This window comes from Borostomias antarcticus, assembly GCF_949987555.1.
Source record: "Borostomias antarcticus genome assembly, chromosome: 19".
Lineage (NCBI taxonomy): Eukaryota > Metazoa > Chordata > Actinopteri > Stomiiformes > Stomiidae > Borostomias > Borostomias antarcticus.
In genome coordinates, this window is record NC_140252.1 from 13449850 (window position 1) to 13472974 (window position 23125).

General features: G+C 46.4%; 2 protein-coding genes across 2 annotated transcripts; one reads left to right on the forward strand and one right to left on the reverse strand.

Annotated features, from left to right (window-relative positions):
- Window positions 1-3044: 3044 nt before the first annotated feature.
- Window positions 3045-12479, reverse strand: rfx6 (regulatory factor X, 6; the record flags this gene model as incomplete). The annotated part of the gene is made up of 20 exons (XM_084453989.1): window positions 3045-3223; window positions 3366-3575; window positions 3716-4136; window positions 4188-4330; window positions 4775-4978; window positions 5100-5222; window positions 8005-8122; window positions 8271-8380; window positions 8626-8767; window positions 9096-9255; window positions 9379-9428; window positions 9565-9678; window positions 9790-9867; window positions 9974-10081; window positions 10210-10237; window positions 10386-10463; window positions 10584-10645; window positions 10848-10971; window positions 11542-11695; window positions 12284-12479. 20 exons carry the CDS (start codon window positions 12477-12479, stop codon window positions 3045-3047), a joined length of 2802 nt encoding a protein of 933 aa, XP_084310115.1.
- A 2053-nt stretch (window positions 12480-14532) lies between these two features.
- tdrd15 (tudor domain containing 15) lies at window positions 14533-22807 on the forward strand (the record flags this gene model as incomplete). Its single annotated transcript, XM_084453991.1, has 5 exons — window positions 14533-14553; window positions 15931-16023; window positions 16516-19780; window positions 20219-22666; window positions 22794-22807. The coding sequence occupies 5 exons, from the start codon at window positions 14533-14535 to the stop codon at window positions 22805-22807; spliced, it is 5841 nt and encodes a 1946-aa protein (XP_084310117.1).
- Window positions 22808-23125: the final 318 nt, after the last annotated feature.

Genomic DNA, 23125 nt, shown 5'->3' on the forward strand with positions numbered 1-23125 from the left:
GTCTTGCTATTCTTTCTTTCTAAATTTGATCATCATCATCATCTTACAACTGTATAAAAGAACAACCCCTCAAATATTGTTTTAAATTAAAAGGCAAAAAAACTGCCAGATATAATAAAAAGCATATTATTGTTATACAAATTAACAAATAATGTTTTAAAAGCTTAAGTTGTTTCATTCTGATATTAGTATTTCAGACAATACAACTGACATCTCTTATTTTTCTTACCTACAGTATTCAGTGTTCCAGAGTTGTATAGGTGTATACAGTAGCTGTTATAACTTCCACAAGGTAAAGGATGTAACTAACTTTACCTCATAAGGTATGTCAATATTTTAGTTGTTTTTTAAATTCTTTTTTTATTACAAAAAATCGTTATGAACAGAAGTAGAGGGTAGGAATGGGATATCATAGAATAAGCTAACCCAACTCCTGCCTGAATAATTCTGCATTTTACAAGTCTGACAGTGCTGACTGGAACTGGACAGATTCAGTGATTTTACAGGGAAATCATTTTATTAAATCTCTTGAACAACAAGGGGGGAGCACAGACTTGGCAGCATTCAGGTCTAACAGTAACAACTTAACGTGACTAAACCGTAGGATAACCTTTATATCTAAAGCAGAAAGAGGCAAGCTGGCCTGATGGCTGACCAGGCAGCTCTGGTCTACAGTGACCTCTAGTCAGACAGCAACATCACATCCTGTAGAAATGGAAGTTTCTTTGACCCATTCCCCGCTCACGGTGCAGATAAGGACTCGCTTGATACAGTTAGGGTTGCAAAATTCCATTAATATTCTCAAAATTCATAACGGGATAATTGGAATAAACTGGAAATCTATGGGAATTAACAGGAATAAATGATTTTTTCCAGTTTGTTCCCGTTAATTCCCATGAATTCCTTATTCCTGTTAATTCTCATGGGAAGTTTGTGAATATACCCAGAATTTTGCAACCCAAGATACAGTATATAATACCTTATAATACCTTGAAAACAAATGTATGCATAGGTGACTTTGGAGGAGAGCATCAGCAACGAAGGAAAAACAGTACTACTGGGTCTACTGATGTTGGACGCTACACTCACCAAACTCCCTCAATTTCCCTCTCTCTTTCATAAACAAACACACATCTGACCAGACCTCTTCTCTCTCTCACACACACGCGCACGCACACACACACCTGACCAGACCTGTGTCCCTCTCGTCACACACTTACTAGAACCTGTGACCCCACACACACAAACAGCACCAGGTCTCTTGATCTTTGTTCCTGCCATGTTAAGCCACATATGTCTCCTGTCCTCCAGCGCGGCCCTAATGCAGACCTCTGGTTAAACATTGGCCCAGAGTTTACCTTGCGCCTTCTGTTGTTGTTTCACTAAAGGCCCCACGATTGTTTCAGGCATTATTGACTTTGTAATTAAACTATTTTAACGTGGGGTTTTTGTAATCATTACATTTCCTACCATCTGTTCCAGGGCCTTGCAGCCAAATGGGAGTGTGTGTGTGTGTGTGTGTGTGCGGGTTTCCTCCTGAGTAGATAAAGCAGGGGGGGTTGATAGGCCCAGGCTGGTACTGTATTATCACTCAGCTCTGCCGCTGTTGATTCACTGTTGTGGACAAATGCTGGCCTGGGTTCTGCCTGTTGTAATCTCCAGCCTCTCAGGTCAGATCCAACCTATTTGAATAGAGTGCAGCCTGTTGTCTGTGAAGGGATATAATTTCAGTACACAAATGCTCTGGTCAATCTGACGTTACTGATTATAGTTTTATTGGTTCCCATCTGGCGGTGGGCTAACAAAGCTCAGCTGGGATCAGAATAAAACTCTCTGTGTTCTTCCGAGGGTCTCTGTGTACAATCCGCTCACCTCATGACGTCCAATGTTTCTGTTAGCCAGCGTTGGTTTTTGGTCAACACTTTTATCTGACCATATCTACACCCCATTGTACCACAGAGAAATCAAATAATGGTAGATAAAGGTCCAACTTTGATCCAGGGGTTGTACTATTGTGTGGCAGGAGCTGTAATCTGTCTCTGTGTCCCGGTGTGGGTCCAGTTTAACCATTAAAGGGCCGTGTGTTTAGGGGTGTGTGACAGGAGCTCTGAATGGAGAGATAACAATGTTCTTCTTGGTGTGCTCTTGACCACAGACCAAACAACCGAGGAGGCACACAGAAGCTACCAGAGAAACTAGTCATACTACCTCTCTCTCTCTCTCTCTCTCTGTCAACAGGGACAATGGATGAATAAAGGGACATTCAGAGTTTCTCTGAATCGAGGCACAATACTATCAAGAGTAAACCTGTCTAGATCAGTTGAAGATTAAGAAACAGCATATACAAACAGGAGCCACGTCATCATTGGTTAGAGGTTGATTAGTTTAGTTTAAACCATTTATCATTGATATACTGATGGCAAATTGACATTTAAAAGAACAATATCATACTGCAAATACATACATTTAACTAAGATAACACTGCACATTGAAACAAATCAATCTAATTACTGCTTGTGATTTTCAAAACAATAGACATACGTACATCTAGTTTAAATATTTGACTTATTCTACAGGCATTTACAAATGTAACCTTGCCATGTGCTGCATGTCTCCACTGTCTGTCTACCAGACTGACGGAGGTCGCTTCTTTCCAGAGCTGAGCCGGGTTCAGACAGAACAGTCGAGGTGAGACGGCTCTTTTCAGATCGTCCTTCTCAACGTGAATCTTTCCCGTAGGATAAGACCGGCGGCGAATCTCTAAAAAGGTCAATTTTACTAACTTTCCAACGTTCCAAAGAGGCGGTTAAGAAACAATCAAATCTAAAACAGCTTAAAACGGTCTCGGCTGCTGTATCTGAACCTGGACTGTGTCCCTCCCGAGCCACAGAACGGACCCATTTACAGCAGCTGGAGTGTTGCGGGTCTAGAGAACTGCATTAGCAGCCTCGTCATAGTTCAGGGCCGGCGGCAGAGGCTTGGTCAGTAGTCTAAGATGGCTGCTATTATGACAGTCCTAACGACTGTAGCTGTCGGGCGGGCGGTCAGCCCTGCCCCCCCCCTCCCTCCCCGGGCCCCAGGAACACTGTGTTGATGGGAGGCAGCGAGGACACGCCCACTACCTCCGACGTCATCCGGTGCGGAAGAAGTGCGTCCTGGGAGTGGAACTGGGCGGGGCCTCCGTACATGCAGGGGACAGAGCCTGACGCGGAGAGGGGCGGGGCTATGGAGGACAGAAGAAAGAGAAATTGAGAATGCAACAAACGTTTGGCAGCGTAGAACCCGTAACCTGGCGTGGTGCAAGTGAACATCTGCCCTCCTCCCCACCTCTGTGTGTATCTGCGCCCCCCCCACACCCCTCTCACCTCCATGTGTGTGCCCCCCCAGGGGGTCCGCTTCGGGGTAGTAGGGCGTGGCCGTCCTGCGTCCACTGGCGTCCAGCAGGCTGAGCGGGTCGTGCAGCTCGCCGTACGGCGGCAGGGGGCGGAGGCTGCTGACGCTGCTGATGACGGAGACGTGCTGCTCCACCATGGAGCCCAGCCGCTGGTTGTCTAGGTAAGCGTTTCCGTAGTAGCCTGCATAAACACGCACGAGTTTAAGTTCTGGTTTCAAATGACGAGCCTTTTAACAATGATGTCTTCGTGAATAAATGAATGAATGAATGAATGAATGAATGAATGAATGACAGAGATTAACAGACTGCCTCTGTCCATACCGGAGTGTCCAGTCGTAGAGTAGGCCTGCCCCTGACACCCGGTGCCGTGCAGGCCCGCCCCCGCGAAGCCGTAGCCCCCCGTAGCCTCCAGCAGCTGGACCCCCCCGGCGTCCAGTCCCGTGTCCGCCGGCCCGCCGCCGGGACCATAGCCCGGAGCGGGCCGGGCCGAGCCGTAGGGCGACGACACCGAGCAGCTGCTGTTGAAGTAGTCCTTCCCCAGGGGCTGGTCGCCATAGGGGGAGGAGGAGTAGCGGGGTAGGTAGGCCTGGGTCTGGGGGGGCTGGCTCTGGGGGTGAGTGTGCGGCCTGAACCCCGCCTCCTGGTACCCAGAGGAGGAGGCGGTGGTGGTGGAGGAGGGGGCGTAGTAGCCGCCGGGGCTGCCGCCGGGGACCAGGCTCTGGTAGAGGGAGTCCGGGTAGGCCTGGCAGGAGTGGAGGATGGAGGAGGAGGTGGAGCAGGAGGGGGCGCAGGAGGAGGAGGCGGGCGGGCAGGAGGAGGTCTGGGGCCGGGCGGCCATGGGGCCCTGGTTGATGACGCTCCCCCGGTGGACCAGCGCCGGCGAGATGGGCGGAGTCATCAGGGGGCCGCTGGTTTGTGAGAAATCTAGCTGACCTCCTGGAGAGAGAGAGAGAGAGAGAGAGAGAGAGAGAGAGAGAGAGAGAGAGAGAGAGAGAGAGAGAGAGGGCGAGAGAGAGAAAGAGAGAGAGAGAGAGAGAAAGAGAGAGAGAGAAAGAGAGGGAGAGAGAGATAGAGAGAGAGAGAGAGAGAGAAAGAGAGAGCGAGAGAGAAAGAGAGGAGTGATAAGAGATAAAGTGAGACAGAAGGAAAGATAGAAAGAAAGAGACAGTGTGGGGGGAGGAGAGAGAGAAAGAAGGAGAGAGTGTGAGAGAGAAAGAAAGATGTAGACAAAGAGAGAGAGAGAGAGAGAGGGATAGAACAAAGAGAAAGAGTGAATGTATGAAGACAGAATGAATTACATTAAAGTAATACTGACCTTAGATAGACCATACATCACAATATGTAAAAGTCTGGGGACAACAAACGTGGATGGTCTCTGACCTGCCAATGAGAACCCATCTGCGTCTGTCCCCGGGTACACCACCATGCTGGCCAGCCCCTGCTGCTGGTTGGCTGTCACACTCATATAGGCGTGCTCCGATAAAGACTCGTTCTTCACCGACAGGTCGCTGGTCATGCTGGCCTTGTTCCGATTGGCCAGGAAGCAGGAACTAGGGGAGGCGGTGAAAGCTGCTTTGCTAGCGTCTGGAAGACAGATCAACATCCCTGCTCACTCAGCATCCAATCTCAGACCACCTCTCCGTGGTGATACGATCCCCCTTACTTGCTGTGATACTAAAACGTTCTGTGCTGTACTGTTCTGCACCTGCGTTCCTCATGTACTTGTCCAGAAGGTTCTGCAGGTCCTGCTCTTTGTCATTGTTGAACTGGGTCTCTATGGCCAGCAGGATGTACTCGTCCAGCAGCATCCGGATCAGGTGGAACGAGCCTGGGCACAGAAACATGACAGGAGTTGCGTACATCTAGCCTGACTCCAGCGCCTCAATCGGAATTTTCGAAATGCGATTCAGAGTGATCTTTTGGTTGGAAGTCCAACCAGGCCAATCAGCGTCCTTTGAATGTGTGTTTTTGAATTAAACCGCGCAAGGTGATGGACTGAGGCCTCCTTTGGCAACACCCATTTCGGAAAACGGCTCCAATGGGAGCCTGTTCAGACTGAATAATGAAGTGAGACGAAATTGGAATTCAGAGTGTCAGGCTAGGAGACATAAGCTGCTTTGTCCTGCATGAGGAGCTTCCTTGGTTCTGTTCACCATTCATCATAAGGACATCGAGGGTGAAGCAGAAGAGAGGAGAGGAGGGTGGGAGAGGAAGAGAGGAGAGGAGGGTGGGAGAGGAAGAGAGGAGAGAAGGGTGGGAGAGGAAGAGAGGAGAGGAGGGTGGGAGAGGAGAGGTGCAGAGTAAAAGTGTGGGAGAGGAGAGGTCAGTCTCCAAACAGAGCGCACGCTACTCAGAGATAAGACTGTTTACTCCCAGGCCAACCAGGCCATTATGACCGACGATCCATTCGGTCTGTAGGTGGAGTGTGTTTGATCTAATGACAGACAGTGTGTCACTTTAGACTAGGGCTGGGACGACGCGTCGACTTAGTCGACGTAATCGACTACGCCGATACGTCGACTTGCATAATGTGCGTCGATGCGTCGCAAATAAACAACATGGCTGCGACCAGCGGAGCTCTTTGTGAAGACAGCCGCAAGATAGCACCGTAAGTCACCGTTGTATTTCTGTTCACTTTTCTGGCCGTGTATGAGTGAAAAATGGATAGCTACTAGCTAATGTTACACAAGCAATGTAGCTCACCACAGTTTGTATGTCTTCTGGTGTTAGTAACGTTAGCTTTGTAGCTGGCTAGCTACGGTAGCCTATTGTCATTGTGGTGCTCGCACCTAAATGGCTACGTTAGCATCAATTTAGCTAATCATAACATAGCAGCGAGAGTAACGTTAGCTAGCCATGTAGCTACTAGCTAGCTATGTGTTGTGGTGATGGACAGACTTCTAAATGGCCATGTTGGCATTCAAGTTGGCTAAACATAGCAGTGAGGTGGAAATTAAGGGGCCTACACATGATAAGAAATGTGTGCTTTGCGCGAGGTAGGGCGCAGAGCGTTTTGTTTACAAGCAAATGTTGCTAGGCAACAGGGAAGCTACCGGAGCTTTTGAAGAACGGTGTGCTAAAATCTCCGAAAACAGAGGTTATTTGGATAAACTGACCACATATTGGTAATCTACATGGTTACTTTCTCGCCTGAGAAAACATTAAAACTAGTCTTATTTTTAAATATGCCACTATTAGCATTAGCTATTTAATTAACTAATGTGCTTAATATTTTCAGGAGGCAAAGCAGTGTGGAGGACTTTTTCCACAAAAAGAACACAACTCCATGCACACCCCAGATGGCTGCTCAGCTTTCTAACTGCATCTTACAGATGATCGTCAAGGACATGAGACCTGTTGCTATTGTGGAGGGTCAAGGCTTCCGTGAGATGATCAACACATTTCACCCAGGGTATACACTTCCCTCCAGGCACCACTTCACAAATTTGATGGAGAAGAAAGAAAGAAAGAGATGTGGACATGCTCACATTCCTCCACAGTAATGCCTAAGGTGGAGGGGGGAGAAGGGAGAGAGGGGGAGAGAGCAAAGGGGGGAGGGCGAGAGAGAGAAGGGGGCAGGGGGAGAGAGGGGAGCGCACGAGAGGGGGAGGGGGAGAGAGGAGCGCAGGAGAGAAGGGGGAGAGGGAGCGAGGGAGAGAGGAGCGCAGGAGGAGAGAGAAGGGGAGAGGGGAGGAGACGGGGGAGAGAGGAGCGTGTGGGAGAGAGGTGCGCGGGGGAGGGGGAGAGAGAAGAGGAGGCAGGAGGAGAGAGAGAGGGGGAGAGGAGTGAGGGGGAGGGGGAGAGAGGAGCGCAGGAGAGAGAAGAGGAGGCAGGAGGAGAGAGAGAAGAGGAGGGGGGGAGAGAGAGGAGCGTGGGAGGGGGAGAGAGAGGAGGGGGAGAGCAGAGAGAGGGGGAGAATGTTATATTGTTACTGAGATCGTTATTGTTACTGAGAGTTATAGTTACGGTATTCCGGTTAGAATTGCACTCGAATTGCACTAATTAGAGGATTTTATGTTGGTATTTATTTTGGTATTCGTCCTGAAAATGACTTGAACTTGCCTACTGCATTACTTGCACTTTTCCTTTTATTTGAAGTTAACTTTTATATTTTATAATATTATATTTTATGTTGGACTGTAAGACAGAGAGGATTTTTTTTTTTGTGGAATATTGCCCTGCAGTGCAGAAGCATGATTTATATATTTGTACAGGAATAATTGAATAAAATACTGAAATGTTAATAAGAGACGTTTTTGACATTTATTTGGGGAAAATTAAGTGATATATTAATCGAACAGTAAAAAAATAATCGTTAGAATAATCGTTAAATTAGTCGTTAGATTAATCGACTAATCGAAAAAATAATCGCTAGATTAATCGTTAGAAAAATAGTGGTTAGGGACAGCCCTACTTTAGACTGAGAGTTGGGTGTTTAGGATTGAAATGAAATGAGAAGATATTAATAATTTAGTGTTATCATGGTTTAGCCCCAGATGAATATGAAATATGATTACATTTTGAACTGGTACATGGAGAGGTCTAGGTCTAGGTCCCTGTGTGTAAACTCTCTCCCATCTGTGTACCCATGTGTACGTTCCCTCTCCTACCGAAGCTGGAGGCGTTGTTGAGTGTCAGGTTGTGCATGACTCTCGCGCCAAAGAAGCTCCACTTCAACAGGAAGTCCTGAGCTCTCTTCCTCACAGAACGCCCACTCTGCTTCCCTGGCTGACAGGAGAGAGGAAGAGACATACAGATCTGACGGCATCCTCTGGTCTAAAACAAATAACAACATCAGCAATGACAACGACAACATCAACAACGACAACGACATCAACAACGACAGCAGTGTAGATGTGTGGGCAACGTTCTGCACCTTGATGACCTTCTGCTCCACCACAGAGTCCAGCCACTCGATGAAGGACTCCACAGTGGCGTTCTTCTTCAGAAGGTCCTTCAACTCTTGGAACACCGCGATGGAGTCATCTGAATGGCGGAGGGCAGACACAGTACCGGTCACATATCTGTTTGTAAATTAGACAATTATCTCCAGTGCCTCAGGTACTTTCTGTGTAGCGCAGGGGTGTAATACAAACAGTTACAGTTTCTTACAATGCACAGTTCAAAATGCAATACATGAAACAAACAAACAAACAAACTCACACAGAGTCATTATGTAAGCTGTGTGGTTCAGAATATAGACTAAATGCTTCTTCATGGTTCGTTCTCACATTCAGAATAGAGGTCCTGGTCCTGGTCTCCAGGGGTGATGGTCAGAAGGGCCTGAGAGCCGATGCTGTTCAGGTCCACCTTGTCAATGTCCAGAACCATGGAGGTCACCACGTTCTGGTCAAATAGAGCTGGCCGGGCAATCTGGCAGGGAGGGACGATACCACAACCAGCTAACATTCACCACAACCAGCTAACAGTCACCACAACCAGCTAACATTCACCACAACCAGCTAACATTCACCACAACCAGCTAACAGTCACCACAACCAGCTAACATTCACCACAACCAGCTAACATTCACCACAACCAGCTAACAGTCACCACAATCAGCTATCATTCACCACAACCAGCTAACATTCACCACAACCAGCTAACATTCACCAAAACCAGCTAACAGTGTCTGCATTTATCTGTGGCAAGTGTGTCAGTAAATCTTTAACTGTGCCATGTTGTGTTAGTGGGCTTTTACCTGCGCTAGGTGTAGGAAGGAAGTCTGTCGTTTCAGTGAGGAGACGAAACGCCTTGCAATGGGCAGCTTCTTCGCCGCAAGGTCTTCTGGGAGGTGCTCCAGTGATGTCTTCACCCAGTGTTCCCAGTGCTTGGCAAAGTTACGGATGTCTGCCAGGAGACTGGACACCAAAGGTCCGTTACACAAGTGCACGCTGACTCTCATAGATGGATTATTTGGCCAACTGAATGCAATTGCACAAAGACGAAAGTGTAATTGAGCTTGAAAACACATCACTCGTTACCTCTCTGGCATTTCCTGCATGGTGGCAGGGATCAGGACATCTGTCAGCACCTGACAAACACAAACAAACAACACACAGATCAATCGGACAGATGAAATCTGTCCTCTAAAGGTTTGCTAATAGCCATCTACAGTACAGCGAGGGGATACTGCTCTATTGTGCCTGCGGCGAGCCCTATTACAGTACCTTGTACAGGATGGAGTCGCACACGCAGAAGATGTCCACTATGACCGGGTTCTCCAGCAGAGGAAGGAGGTGGTCGGGCATGCCCTGCCAGAAATGCAGCAGGAAGTTCTGTATCTGGAGAAGAGGCACACAGAGATCACAGAAAACAAAAGAGACAGTTTAGGCTCCGGTGCCAGCCTGAAACGGACGGATATGTTTTGTCTTCCCGTTTTTGATGTGGAATACCTCCTCAAAGTTGACGTTGATGGCGTTGTCCAAGATACACTGACAGTGTGTTTTGTACATCATGATCAATGTGTCAACCTGGAGAGGAAAACAGATTATTAATGAAGTAAAACGGTTTAAAATACAGTCCAGTTGGTAAAAATAACTACTTCAAGAGGGTATTTCAAGAGGGTAGGAACCAAACCTTCTCTCTTGAGATGGTACCTTGGAGCACCAGGTGCTGTGCACTGGGGAAGTCTGGCAGCAACGTCCCAGTTTTAGAACTGAGGGAATACTTTCTAGTGAACCCTCCCTGTAGAGTACAGCAATATTATACTCATTTACCATTTACTGTACCATATTACACAGCTGTTTGACCTAAATAATGTTTGTCAGTTTAGTTTAAATAATAGGAAGTAACTTAATACAGAAGAATCTTACCTCATTCTTGAGTTTGCTGCCTGAGAACCTATGATTATAGACAATACATTGGACTAAGATTGAGTCACTTACAATGTGAATGTAATCTGTGTTTCACCTTTCAATGGTCCTTGGGGACCTAACAAACACAGTGATATTTACAGTGCCCTGACAGTGATAAACATGTGATGTCACACCTGGTCAGGCCCTTCCCTGAGTAAACGGAGTGATAGTAGGCACTGCTCTCCTTGATCCCGATGCCGTAGTAATGGTACCTGGAGGATGTCAACAAGACATACTGTACTGTAACATGTCGTAGCTAGACGACTTAAAGCACTAATACACCAACCGCATCCTAACAGATGCAGGTGTAACGGTGAACTCCTATCTCTTACTTTGAGTGGCCTCTGGTGCCCAGTCTTCTGGTAGTGAGAAGAGGAAACTTCTGACGGATTGTCTAATGAGTACAGGAACAAGGTTCAAGGTTCAAGGTTCAACCTTTGTCTAATGATTGTCTAATGAGTACAGGAACATACAGTACGATATCAATAACACAGAAGTCAATATATTGTATGTGTGTGTGTGTGTTGGGAGGGTAATATCTGTGTCATATCGTATAGTATATAGTTTGATACACCTAATTTTCACTGCTAGCGTACCTTGCCAAAGGTGGCAGCACAGGCTGGCTCCAGCTTCTCCTTCCTGCAGAAGTCCAGGTAATGGGCGTAGAGGATGCATCGTGGCAGACACACACCCTCACACACGATGTAGTTCTCCTCCAACCTGCAGGGGGAGACACATGCACAGTGTGTCGAATTCCTGTGTACTGTATGTTATGCTTGTTTGATGGGAGGTGCAAGACACATTTCCCTTAAGGGACTAAATAAAGTATTAAGTAAGTGAGAAAGCGGTTTAGTGAAAATTCTGAGTTTGCTAACCCTGAGATTCTATTCAATTCAATCAGAGGGTTAACAAACTCCCTTACTAGACAGAGTGACATATGCACATCCATAAACCAAAAAGGGGCAGGTGCCGAGCTAAAACAAGAGATATCAAAATGAAAAGAGCGGTCTCGCACACTGCTGGGCTCCATGGTTAAGGCATTTATTGTACCTGAATCATACGTGTGACGTTTCGAGCAAAGCTCTTCATCAGACTGAATACATGCCTTAACCATGGAGCCCAGCAGTGTGCGAGACCGCTCTTTTTCATTTTAACAAACTCCCTTGACATGGCTGTATAAAATCTGACTGAAGTTATGATGATGGAGTTCAACAGGCCACAGGTTACATTGCTGTGTGTGGGGGGGGGGGGGGCACATTTTGTGAAAATAACGAGATCTCAGTACTGTACCATTGCAGGGTGAGCTGTGTCTGTTTCTTCTTGTCCTTGATTATCTGCGTGATGCTCTTCCTGGCAGAACTCTGTTTGAATGGCAGGTCCTGGGAATATTCTAGAAGGTCCTGCTCCTCCTCAGAGGATGGAGTCTCATTGCTGTCCTCTGCCTCTGAGGAAATATATAAGAGAGGTAGGCTACTTTAGTGGTCCATCTGTTATAGAAGACATTTAAGAGGAGCCCTGCATAGCACTGTGCAGCTAGATCTTATAGGGTGAAGGATTCCTTGCACAGGGGCACTTTAAGGATAACCAGCCACACTTCAGATGCCCCACGAGTGCCAGGCCACATCAGTGGCAAGGGATTCAAAATAGCAGCCTCTGGGCTATACCCACTGTAGCTGGTGTGTGTGTGAGAAAACAGACATGATGTGAATTGAGTAGCAGCAGGGTGTTCCGCATGGGTGGCTGGGTAAATGAACCATGGGACCTTCAAACACACCACAGAGAACTGTCAAAGGCCTACTTTGACACATTAATGCATGATGCTTTGGGATCTGCGTACAATTAGGCTATTCAACACAAGCGTTTCAGAATGCTATTTCGGCCAACATTTTCTGCTATTGATTTGATATTCCTGACACTCTCAGGGTGTCTAAATGTAATATAGGTCGGTTTAAATTCCTGACAAGGAAAATACAGTTGAGTTGAAAGACGATATTAATTCCAGTAAGAGAGAGGGCCTAATCCATTTCATCACCTGATTTAATTCCCGAATCATCCTCCTCGTCGAACTTTGACAGCATGTGTCCATGGAAATCACGCAGTAGTTTCTCATCTAGCAAGCTGCTGTTGAGCTCTTGCGAAGGGCTACAGAATTTCTTCGTTGCCGGAGGATGAATGTGAATTAAAGTTCCGTCTCTGACCGGACTGCCGGTGTTCCGTTTCATTGGCATATTAGATCAAATATATAATTTTTTTGGAAATGGAAAAAAAAGAAAAAAAATGAATGCAAGTGTGAATTTATAAAAGTAAGAGTGATAAATATCACACATTATTCGTTGGTGAGGCTGGGAGGCCGACCTCACAAATGAACCCCCGCAAAGATATCAGCTCCATTTGTAGCCTACTCTCAGGCCTCGAAAACTGAAACAAACATTTTCGTTTCCTTTACATCCATCCATCTGCCCCGGGTAGCCTAATAATGGAATCCTATAGCCTAATAGGCCTTAGAGTAAAACCTACTACTGTTCTCCACGGACCTCACAATGGCAAAAGCTACCTTCCTCCCACTACCCTAATTAAAACTGTGCTGAGCCTATAGGGTGACTTCACATTCTGATTGCGCCGGGATTCATTTATCATATTTACAGAGAACGGGGAGTAGGTCTGCCTGGTAATGATTAACTAGAAAACCATCATCTCTCCGCTGTTTAGTGCTGCTCTGCTCCGGCCTGCTTCCAGCTTCAAACTGACTTTCACTAGGCCTAGGCTATACAGTCCTAGCAGCAATGAAAAGATGGCCTATAGAACTGAGGTGTAGGACCTTTTTTCTTTGGCTTACTTATATCTACAAAATTGAGAGCAGGCTAAACATATTTTATTATAAATACAATTTTTAATTATTATTATTATTGTTTTACCTTTATTTAGCCTAACCAGGAAATTGTAAATCCTGTTGGAAAAACATAAGATTAAACAACAACGGCAATAGAGGTTAAGAGGGCTAAATGAAAGTTTGAATTGAATTGCTATCTCCCTCCATGCTCCATCCCCAAGCCAAACAATTAATTTCAGACAATAATATAACATTACATATATCTTAACTTTGAACAATAACTTTCAAAAGGCCTAGACTACTAGCCTACTGTTTCAAGCAAAATTGATCCCACGCAGCAGGGGGCAGGATTCAAGATATGAGATCATCACACATTCCACTTTTAATAAGAAGCGTCTGGATTGAAGGTCACTTCAACCTCTCCTCCTGACATCGCATCTTTCAGGGAGGTCCGTTGAAAGTTCCAGGTAGTTTGTGAAATCCAAACAATTATCAAAATATAGCATTACCTAATGCTAGCTATTTGCAAGTCATAATTCAATTAAACGTGTAGTTAATTTCTATGTACAGACTTTTTTTAGCCAGCTAACTTTAGCTAACTTACTTCGACTGCTTGAGGCAACTGGAACTGTGGTCGATGATATTAGCCGCAGGCTACCAAGCTACTGTGGCCTAAATACACGTCTCTTTTAATGTAAAATATATTAACATGTAAGAAAGATTCACCGAGTAAGCAAAATTCAACGAGTATGTATTGTTCTTTATCGCCGTCCCTAACCTACCTTTGAGAAATAGCTTACGGACAGTTAGTAGGCTAGTCAACTTATCCCCGTGCAATATAATGTTAGCTACGATGCTAGCTAGCTACGCACGAGGTCTCTCCACACATGCGCGCTGTGCCAGAGCTGGACTGACATCAGCAACTCCCACAGGTGCAGGGCATTTTTTGCCATCTCGTGGTGCGGCGTCTCCCCAAGCACTTAAGGCAACGTGGGAACTCTTGTCTCTATCTGCTGTTGAGATGTCATCTGCTTTAGCAGCAGAATAAACTTTGTGAACATCTCTGCAATAGACCCTTTTCTCAGCAGCCAATTGACATGTCATAGGGTAAACACAGGTGTAATTATAACGGTCCTGTTCCATTTAGGATAGTGGGCCAGGGCCCTGATATTGTGCATGCTGGCTCACTGGAATGGCTGTGACACACGAAATAGGACAGAACCTTAATTAATTTAATCAATTACACCTGTGTCTACCCTTACTATGACATGTCCAAATGGCTGCTGGGAAAAGGGCTTTGGTTGCATTTCAACGGTTCTGAGTGGACTGGGGCATGTGACATGCTACCATTAAGCTCCTCTACCATAGAAAAGGGGGAGAAATATGCAGATCCCCAAGGAGATATTAATCTAAAACTAAAATTTGTAGTGAAAACACATAATATAATGGTAATGGTCATTGCTGAGGACCGTGTAGGTACTGTGCTGTATGGTGTAAATTGGGGTGGACACAGAATTGGCACTTGGGGTGGGGTACCATGCACAATGAAATGCTTAGCACCAGAGTTACCTGGTGATATGCGCTGTGTAGGTCTAGGGTGGAAAAAATGTTTCCTCCACTAAACTGCTCTCCATGTGTGGAAATGGAAAGCTATGTATCACTAGTATGGCCTTGTTTGGCTCCTCCCAACTTTCTTTTTGGTTTCAACAATGGGTGAGATCACTGGTCCCTACCACATCTTGTTGCTTGAGTTTGTTTACGTCCCACTCATAGTGTATAAAATACTGTAGTCTGTCCTTCAGCACCCAAGCAGTGGATCAGTAAGGCATGCTTTTTGGCATCTTGCTAGTCCTCGTCCATACTTGTCAGGTCATTTTCAAACATGTTGATCCATGCTTTCAAGGGTAAAGCAGGCTTACCAAAGCTCTACAGTCTATTTCTCTACAGTCTACTCATCTGTCTGTTCTTTGGATCTCTTTGCCACAGGAGGTGAAACCTATTGAAATGTAAGCTACCTTGCAAATGAATGAATGAAAAGTATTCTCTTCCGGTTTCTCTTAGAATACCACTTAAGCTGATAAGATGACACCGCCTGTCCTCAAGTGATAGGCCATCACTTCCAAGTCATCAGAAAGGTGATAGGCTTTGACAGATAATGATTTTAGAAAGTGAAATCCTTCTCTGTTTGTCATTCACCCGTTTGCTATTAGGTATCTCAATCAGCGGATATTTTATGTATTATTGGCAAGTTGATGGAACTATTGTGGATCCAAGTTGTCATATTCATGTTGAGGGTTCTTGGAGATTTTTATGAAATGTCTTATTTCCCCTTTAGGATTATTCCAGTCAATACAGCCATGTTGTCCAGGCTGGCTATGGATAATGGAAAGTGAGTATTCTGAAGAACTGGTACCCCAATGCTGAGTAACAAAATGTGGGTGAATTGAGGCGGTGTAGTCATGTAATAACAGTATACTCATAGTAATGTGTGAAATAGTTATAAAAATATTGTGACAGCCAGGGTAGTTGAAATGAAGTTGACTCTTTTGGACTCATTTTGTACTTTTCTGGAGTCACCAAATAACATCTGACATGTGAACTACAGATTGTTTTATTGCCCTCTTGGTCGAAAAGAGCAATAGATTTCACTCGATCCTGTAACATTTATAAAATAATTGTTTGGAAATAAAGTGCTTGGTGTTAAAAGTTATTATAGTAAGCATATTCATTAATTAACTAACTTAATTATTAATTAAAATCAATAGGAATGAATGTATTTAATCTGGTACATATTTTGTACCAGATCACAGGATCGAGGCTTCTCTACACCATGTGCCTTGTGTGTAAAGCTCACCCATGTGGACTGCAACCCTGGGGCCACATTGGTGCATTTCCAGGGCCAGTACTTGACCATCTGTGAACTGGACTACAACATCCTGCAGGTCAGAGTTGGGATCAATTCTATCTATTCTGAATTTGGTAACACTTTAGTAACACTGAAATTTGGTAACACTGAAATTACATTTTTGTTACAAAAGTACTGAAAAAAGTACCGTTAGGTACTGTATCGGTTCAAATGTGAACGGTACCCAACCCTACCTACTATCTCACAATATCAAAAATGAACACCAAATGGCATTATGGTGCATAATATAACAAGGCCAAATGCCCTATCTGGTAATGTTAACAATAGTGGGGAAAATTGTGGACCCACTCTGTGATTAAGATCTGCTCCAAAAAAAGTAATGGGTTCTTCCTTGGCCCGTGCTACTACTCTACACTGAGTTTCATGAAAATCGGTCAGGTAGTTTTGCATAATCCTGCTGACAAACAAATGCACAGCACTGAAAATATAGCCTATCCAAATTTAGCAGAGGCTTTTTGCATTAAACGTTGTAATTTTTTGACCCTAACTGATCCCAACCCTGCTGCAGGTGGAGATCCAGAACACTCAGAAGACAAGAAGGGAGATGGAAGTGGGAGAGTTCTGTCTAGTGGAGGATGCGCTGTCTGACCACTGGTACAGAGGACGGATCCAAAATAAACAGACAGACATGTTTGACGTGTTCCTCTTAGACCACGGGAACGTCCTGAGTGTGGGTGGCAGCTGTTTGGCCTCGGGCTCGGACGAGCTGTTCATGCTTCCTCCTAAGATAGTCTGTGGCTTCTTCGCTAACGTGCTGCCAGTGAGAGAGTGCTGGGACGGCATGTCCGAGAATTACTTCTCTTCCCTGATAGGGAGCAACGTGAAAGGATACATCCAGGCCCTCCTGCCCCACAAAGTCCTCATCCTTGAAGCCCCTGATGTCAACAAGGATCTGAAGAGACTGGGCTTTGGGAAACACGTGGACACGGACACGTTCCTGCTCCTGGTAGAGATGCTGACAGACGTCCCCCTCCAACAGAGTAGCACACCTGTCCCTGACCTGCTAATTGGAAAACCCAATGGACAAGAATTCTCTTTCAAGCCCCATCGCGTGTCGCAGAGTTTTGAGGACATCCTGTCATTCTGTGGCCCAAAGCTAACAGCTGGCAAGAAAGTGAAGGTGAAAGTTACCGCAGCCGTGAGCCCGGGTACATTTTTCCTTCAAATGATGAGCGCAGCGAAAGATCTTCAGGTGATGTCAGAGAAGCTGGCGGTGTTGTGTGAGCCCAAGAGCAAAGACTCCAGGGAAAAGTGTGTGGGAAATCTGGGCTTGCTGTGCTCTGTCAGGGGTAAAGATGAAAAATGGTACAGAGGCTATGTGAAGTTCCTTCCTGTCAACTCTCACGTGAGAGTCCTACTTGTTGATTATGGGTTCTGTGAGTCTGTCAAAGTTGAGAACATGCTACAGCTCCCACCTAGCTTTCTATTTAAACCTATCATGGCTTTCCCATGTGCTCTCTCCTGTCTGGCTGAACAAGATGGAGCTGTGAGGACCCATCAGCTGACTTTACTCAAGGAAGGACTGCTGGGTGGAGTACTGGAGGCTCAAATCGACAGCTTTGACATGGAGTATAATCTGTACTCTGTGACATTGCTCTCTGCTGGAGATAATACAGTCACACAGGCAGACTCATTCCAAGATGACACTGAACCAACAAAGAGTGAGTTAGATTTTGAAAGTGAACCAAGAAAGAATGAGTTGGATCCTAAAAGTGAGCCGATGTTCCCACAGAGCGGTCACCTGTACTACGAGAGCAGGCTGATCCAGGTTATGGCTGACTCTGTCCAGGCTGAGGGGATAGAGGATTCGTCTTTTGAGGGTTATGTGGAATATGTCCTCAACCCGAGTCAGTTCTGGTTGAGAAGCCAAAAACGTAACCGTGACTTTGAGGAGATGATGAACAGCTTGTCAGAACACTTCAGACAGATCCAGTTAGATGAGGAGATTCTAGAGAGCCCGGAGCCTGGTGCGTTTTGCTGTGCCATGTATGAGAACGACATGCACTACTACAGAGCGATAGTGACAGACACCCTGGAACATGGAGCTGAGGTATTTTTTATAGATTTTGGGAATACTGAGAAAGTACCACACATGCTGATAAAGAAGATGCCTCAGAAGTTTGCCGGCGAGCCAGCGTTTGCACTCCGCTGCTCTCTGGTGAACGTCGTGCCTGTGGATGACGACTTGTGGACGATGACCGCTACTGACTACTTCAAACAAGCAGCATCCAACAAGGCTCTCCTGGTCAAAGTCGTCCACATACGGAGGGACCGGATGGTAGTGAATCTCTACAAGATGGGGACTCAAAATGACAAGAGCATCTCAGAGCTTCTGACCGGTGCTAATCAAGCAGTGTACTGGAAATATATTCCCTCTGAACCAGTTGTACCAGGGGTCATATCAAAGAAAAGAAATGGGGAACCAAAATTCTCCAAAAAGAAGCCAGTCCTGACAAATCGATTCAACGCAAGTGTACCAGCAAAGAAACAGGTCACTGTGGCTACTGAGGAATGGGTGTTCTGTGAGAAGAACACTGAAGTCACAAAGACCGAAGCTGCCAATGACGAAGCCCCAGCCAAAGTCTACAAATCACAGAGATTCCAGCCAGGAAGTGAGCTAACCGTCCGCTGCTCTCAGGTCAACTCTCCCTCAGACTTCTGGTGCCAGCTGCATAGCAAGATCCCTGCTCTGGACAAACTGATGAACGAGCTGCAGCAGTATTACCAGACCAACACATGTCCGGTGCCGTCAGGTGATTCATGCTGCGTGACCAAGTTCCCAGGCGATGGCAGGTGGTACAGGGCCTGCATCATCGGAGTACAGAAAAATGACATTGAGGTGATCTTAGTGGACTATGGAATCACTGTGAGAGAAAAAGCGCAAAATCTACAGGCTATAATGCCAGAGTACTTGGAGCTTGAAGGGCAGTCCTTCAGATGTAGCCTCGACAACCTGATCGACCCTGTTGACCTCAACTGGGAAAAATGGAGCACAAAGGCATGTGACTTACTGAAGGACTTTGTGCAAGACCACTCAGTGAGCTTGACATGTAACATCATCTCACACCTGGATGTGAAAAACAAAGGCCTGTGCTGTGCAGTCGACCTCCATAACAGCATTCACTACAGTGCAGCGAAGAAGCTTGTGGAACAAGGCCTGGCCAGGGAAGTGCCGACCTCTGTACAGCTCAGTCCTTCAGTCTGCCCTGAGTCCTTTGTCTACTCCTCATTCAGCCTGACCAGCGGTAGTGAGGTGCAGGTCTACGTCACTCACATGTGTAGCCCCTGGGAGATGTTCTGTCAGCTGGACAGAAACACTGACATCATAGAGGACATCACAGAAAAGGTCTCAAATGAAAGTAAGAAAATGGTGAATAACGGCACTGCAGCTGTAATAGGCAAACTTTGCCTGGCAAAATACAGTGATGGTAAATGGTACAGAGGCATGGTTCTGCCTGTTCCCCCATCAACACTCCACCTCAATATTTTATTCGTGGACTACGGAAACACACATATTGTTGAAAAGAGCAATGTCATGTCTATTCCTAGAGAGTCAACTGACCTGCTGTTCACTCCGATGCAGGCCCTAAGATGTTGCCTTGCTGATATCCAAAAGGAGGAAAACTTTGCTGAGGTCCATCAGTCGCTGGAGAAGTCCATTCTCAACATGCCACTCCGAGCAGTTGTTGTTGGAAAAACACAAGAAGGGAGTGTTATTATCGATCTGTTTGATGGAGACATTCATATCAATGATCAAGTCAAGAAACTCATTGGTAGCCAAGTACCAAAACCAGAGGTTGTGAGCCTGGACACTGACAGCTCTCAGAAAAACAAAAAACAAAAGACTCTGAAGACACCAACCAATAGAGCCACATGCCGTAAGAGCCAAACTCAAAGGAAGCAACCCTCCAAATCTGCAAAATCAACTCCAGAGGTTGTGAGCCTGGACACTGACAGCTCTCAGAAAAACAAAAAACAAAAGACTCTGAAGACACCAACCAATAGAGCCACATGCCGTAAGAGCCAAACTCAAAGGAAGCAACCCTCCAAATCTGCAAAATCAACTGTCTCACAGAGTTCAGGTATCCTGGAGACATATCAGAAAGAGGAGAGTGAGGAAAGCACCTCAGTGAAATGTGTGGAAAGCACAGGACAAGATGATGTGAACCGTCCATCCAAACAGTCCACGTGCGCCCTTGTCAAACTCTCAGATCTACCCGACAACAACATCACAGCAGGATTCAGGGGCCTCGGGTTCGTTTCTCACATCGACAAAGTAAGCAGCTTCTTTGTCCAAATGCACGCAGATGAACCATCCATCCTGAAAATGGGGGGAGATCTCAACTCGGAGCTGTCGAGGGAAGTTGTGGAGCACAACGCCTCAGTGGAATTAAAGAGAGACGACCTGGTGGCGGCAGAGTACGAGGAAGACGGGGCTCTCTACCGTGCTGTTGTGAAGGACGTGGAGTCTAGTGGGCAGTACAGAATGGAATTTGTGGACTATGGAAACACAGCAGTGGTGCAGAAGGAAAATACTTACTTCCTGACGTGTGCCTATTTGTCTCAGCCGCGACTAAGCATTCCCTGTTCACTGGTAGACGCCAGCTCTTATGACAGTGACGTCATGTTCACCGACGCAGTTATGGGGAAGCCTCTCATGGTTGAATTTGTCAGTCGTTTTGGTGTCCAGTGGGAGGTAAACATTAAGATCCAGGGACAGGAAGACAACCCAGCACCTGCTATGCTGCCTGAAGCTGAATGCAGCATTGTGGCTGAAAACGAGGGGGCCTGTCCTTGGACTCCAAGTCCTGTTGTCACAAATGAAAAGAAGCCTCCCTGTCAACAAAGCACCTCATCTGTCATCAAGGACAAGCAAACGTCTAACACAGAGTCAGAGAGGGTTATGTTCATAGCCAAAGGTGAGAAGGAAACTTCAGGTGACTCTCCCAAGAGCTCCAGCCCGCCTTCTGAAACCTCTCTGGAACCTTCCGTAATACCAAAGAAGCATGTGGTGATTCCCCCTCAGAAAATCAGAGCCGGACAGACAGAGAATGGGAAACTTCTTTCAGTCTTAGAGAATGGTGACCTGTATGTGAGAGTGAACAGGAACAGTGAGGAGCTAGCCGAGTTGGAGAATCTCATCTTTGCAAAGCTGAGTAAGTGCCAAGTCACAGCTGAGGAGGATGTCAAAGAAGGACTTCAGTGTTTGTCAAGGTCATCCAAGAACCAGCAGTGGCATCGAGCCGTGGTCCAGCATGTGTCTACTGACCAGAGACATTGCAGAGTATTCCTGATGGATCATGGCAGTACAGAAGAGACATCACTAGAGGGCATCAGAATGCTTTGTGATGAACTGAGACAGACACCCATGCAGGCAGTACTGTGTAAGTGGACCGGCCCTGGTGTACCCATGGGAGAAGAAACCTATGAGATATGGAAGGAAATTCTCCGACCGCTGTTAGGGAAGGATTTAAAGCTGATGTTTGTGTCCTACTCTGAAGCTGATAACCTCTGGATGGTTGAGATCATGATGAACGAACTGTTCCTCATCCACCAGCTGAAGCCTGCAACTCGGCGGCATGCGGAGAGGGAAACGGCAGTATACTCACAGATTGACACAGACACTGTCTCAGGGAAGGACTCTGCCTCTGAAAGCAGTCCTCACCAGAACAAATTGTTCCTCATCCACCAACAAAAGCCTGCAACTGGATGGCATCTGAGGGAGGAAACACCAGTCTCTTCACAGATTGACACAGAGACTGCTTCAGAGAAAGACTCTGAAGGCAGTCCTCCCCAGAAGTTGTTCCCGGCCCCAGTGAACATGGACCAGGTCTACTCTGGCTTTGCTGCTGGTGTCACAACCCCTTGTGACTTCTACATCGTCCTGGAAGAGCTGTTGCTGACCAGGAACACGGTGTCTACCATCGTGGATGGTCTCCCTGATGAGCTGCCCCTTCTACCTGAGGCCCACCTCACTCCCGGGTCCTGCTGCCTGGTCTGGTCCGTCACCAAGTACGAGTGGTGCCGGGCGGAGGTGATGCATGTGGACAGAGCTGCCATGGTGGTGATCAACCTAGTGGACTATGGTCACTGTGAAGAAGTCTCCTACCAACACCGCTCTGAGCTGAGGAGGCTGCCGGAGCAGCTGACCTGGCTACCCAAGGAAACCTACCCCTGTGTACTGAGGGGAGTGGAGCCGGCCAGAGATGGCCAGTGGACGGATGAGGCCATTGTGTTCTTCCGGGAGTGCGTCTGTCAGAGGAACCTCCAGGTCCTCTTCAAGCAGTACGTCTTAGAGGCATGCTGGGAGGTCGACCTGGTGGCCGATGGCGTCCACGTTGCCAAGGAGCTAGTTAACGCAGGCCATGCCTCTTACATTGACCTTATGTTTGGGTGCATCCTGGATCGATCCCTCCCCGAGCAGAGACCAGCTGTGCACCCAGCCAAGGGCCTGCCGGAGAGCACTACACCCACAGCTGCCGATCCCAATGAGACTTCTATGAGGACCAACTGGCTGCTGAGCACGCTGGATGGAGGTACTGCAGATACAGAGGGAGCTGAGAGGCCATTTTTTGTACCACAGTCACACACCAACTCGGAGACCCTGGGTGGTGACCAAGCCAAGAGTCTCCCAGGCTCCATGTTTGGAGCGGAACAATGTGAGTAGTTGTTTCTATTGTACGTCACAATGCAAAATACAACTTTATAACAGCTGTGTCTTTGATTGGGAAAATGCAAGAGATAACTGACTTTAAACTATGAGTGCATGTGTGTGTTTTTTCACAGGTGGCCTGATGTGAAGACTGAGCTGGGAGCAGAGAACACACTCCTCCTGTCTGAAGGTAATGATGAATAGGATTGAATTTAATTCATTTCCCATGTGACTGACGCTTTGCTCTTTAGATTTTCTTTTTCACTTAAAACTACCAGTATTTTTCATTCCCAAGTGTGAAGAGCATCTGTGACGGTGTGCCACGACTGTAAAGTGACAACCCTTTTTCTTCCTCTGAAGAACAGACTTGTCCATGTCAATCCCTCAAGAATCTGGCCCTAATTTACCCTAGGCCAAAATTAAAATGTGTTATTAGTCTCAGATTAGAATCTCTATTTTTTTTCTA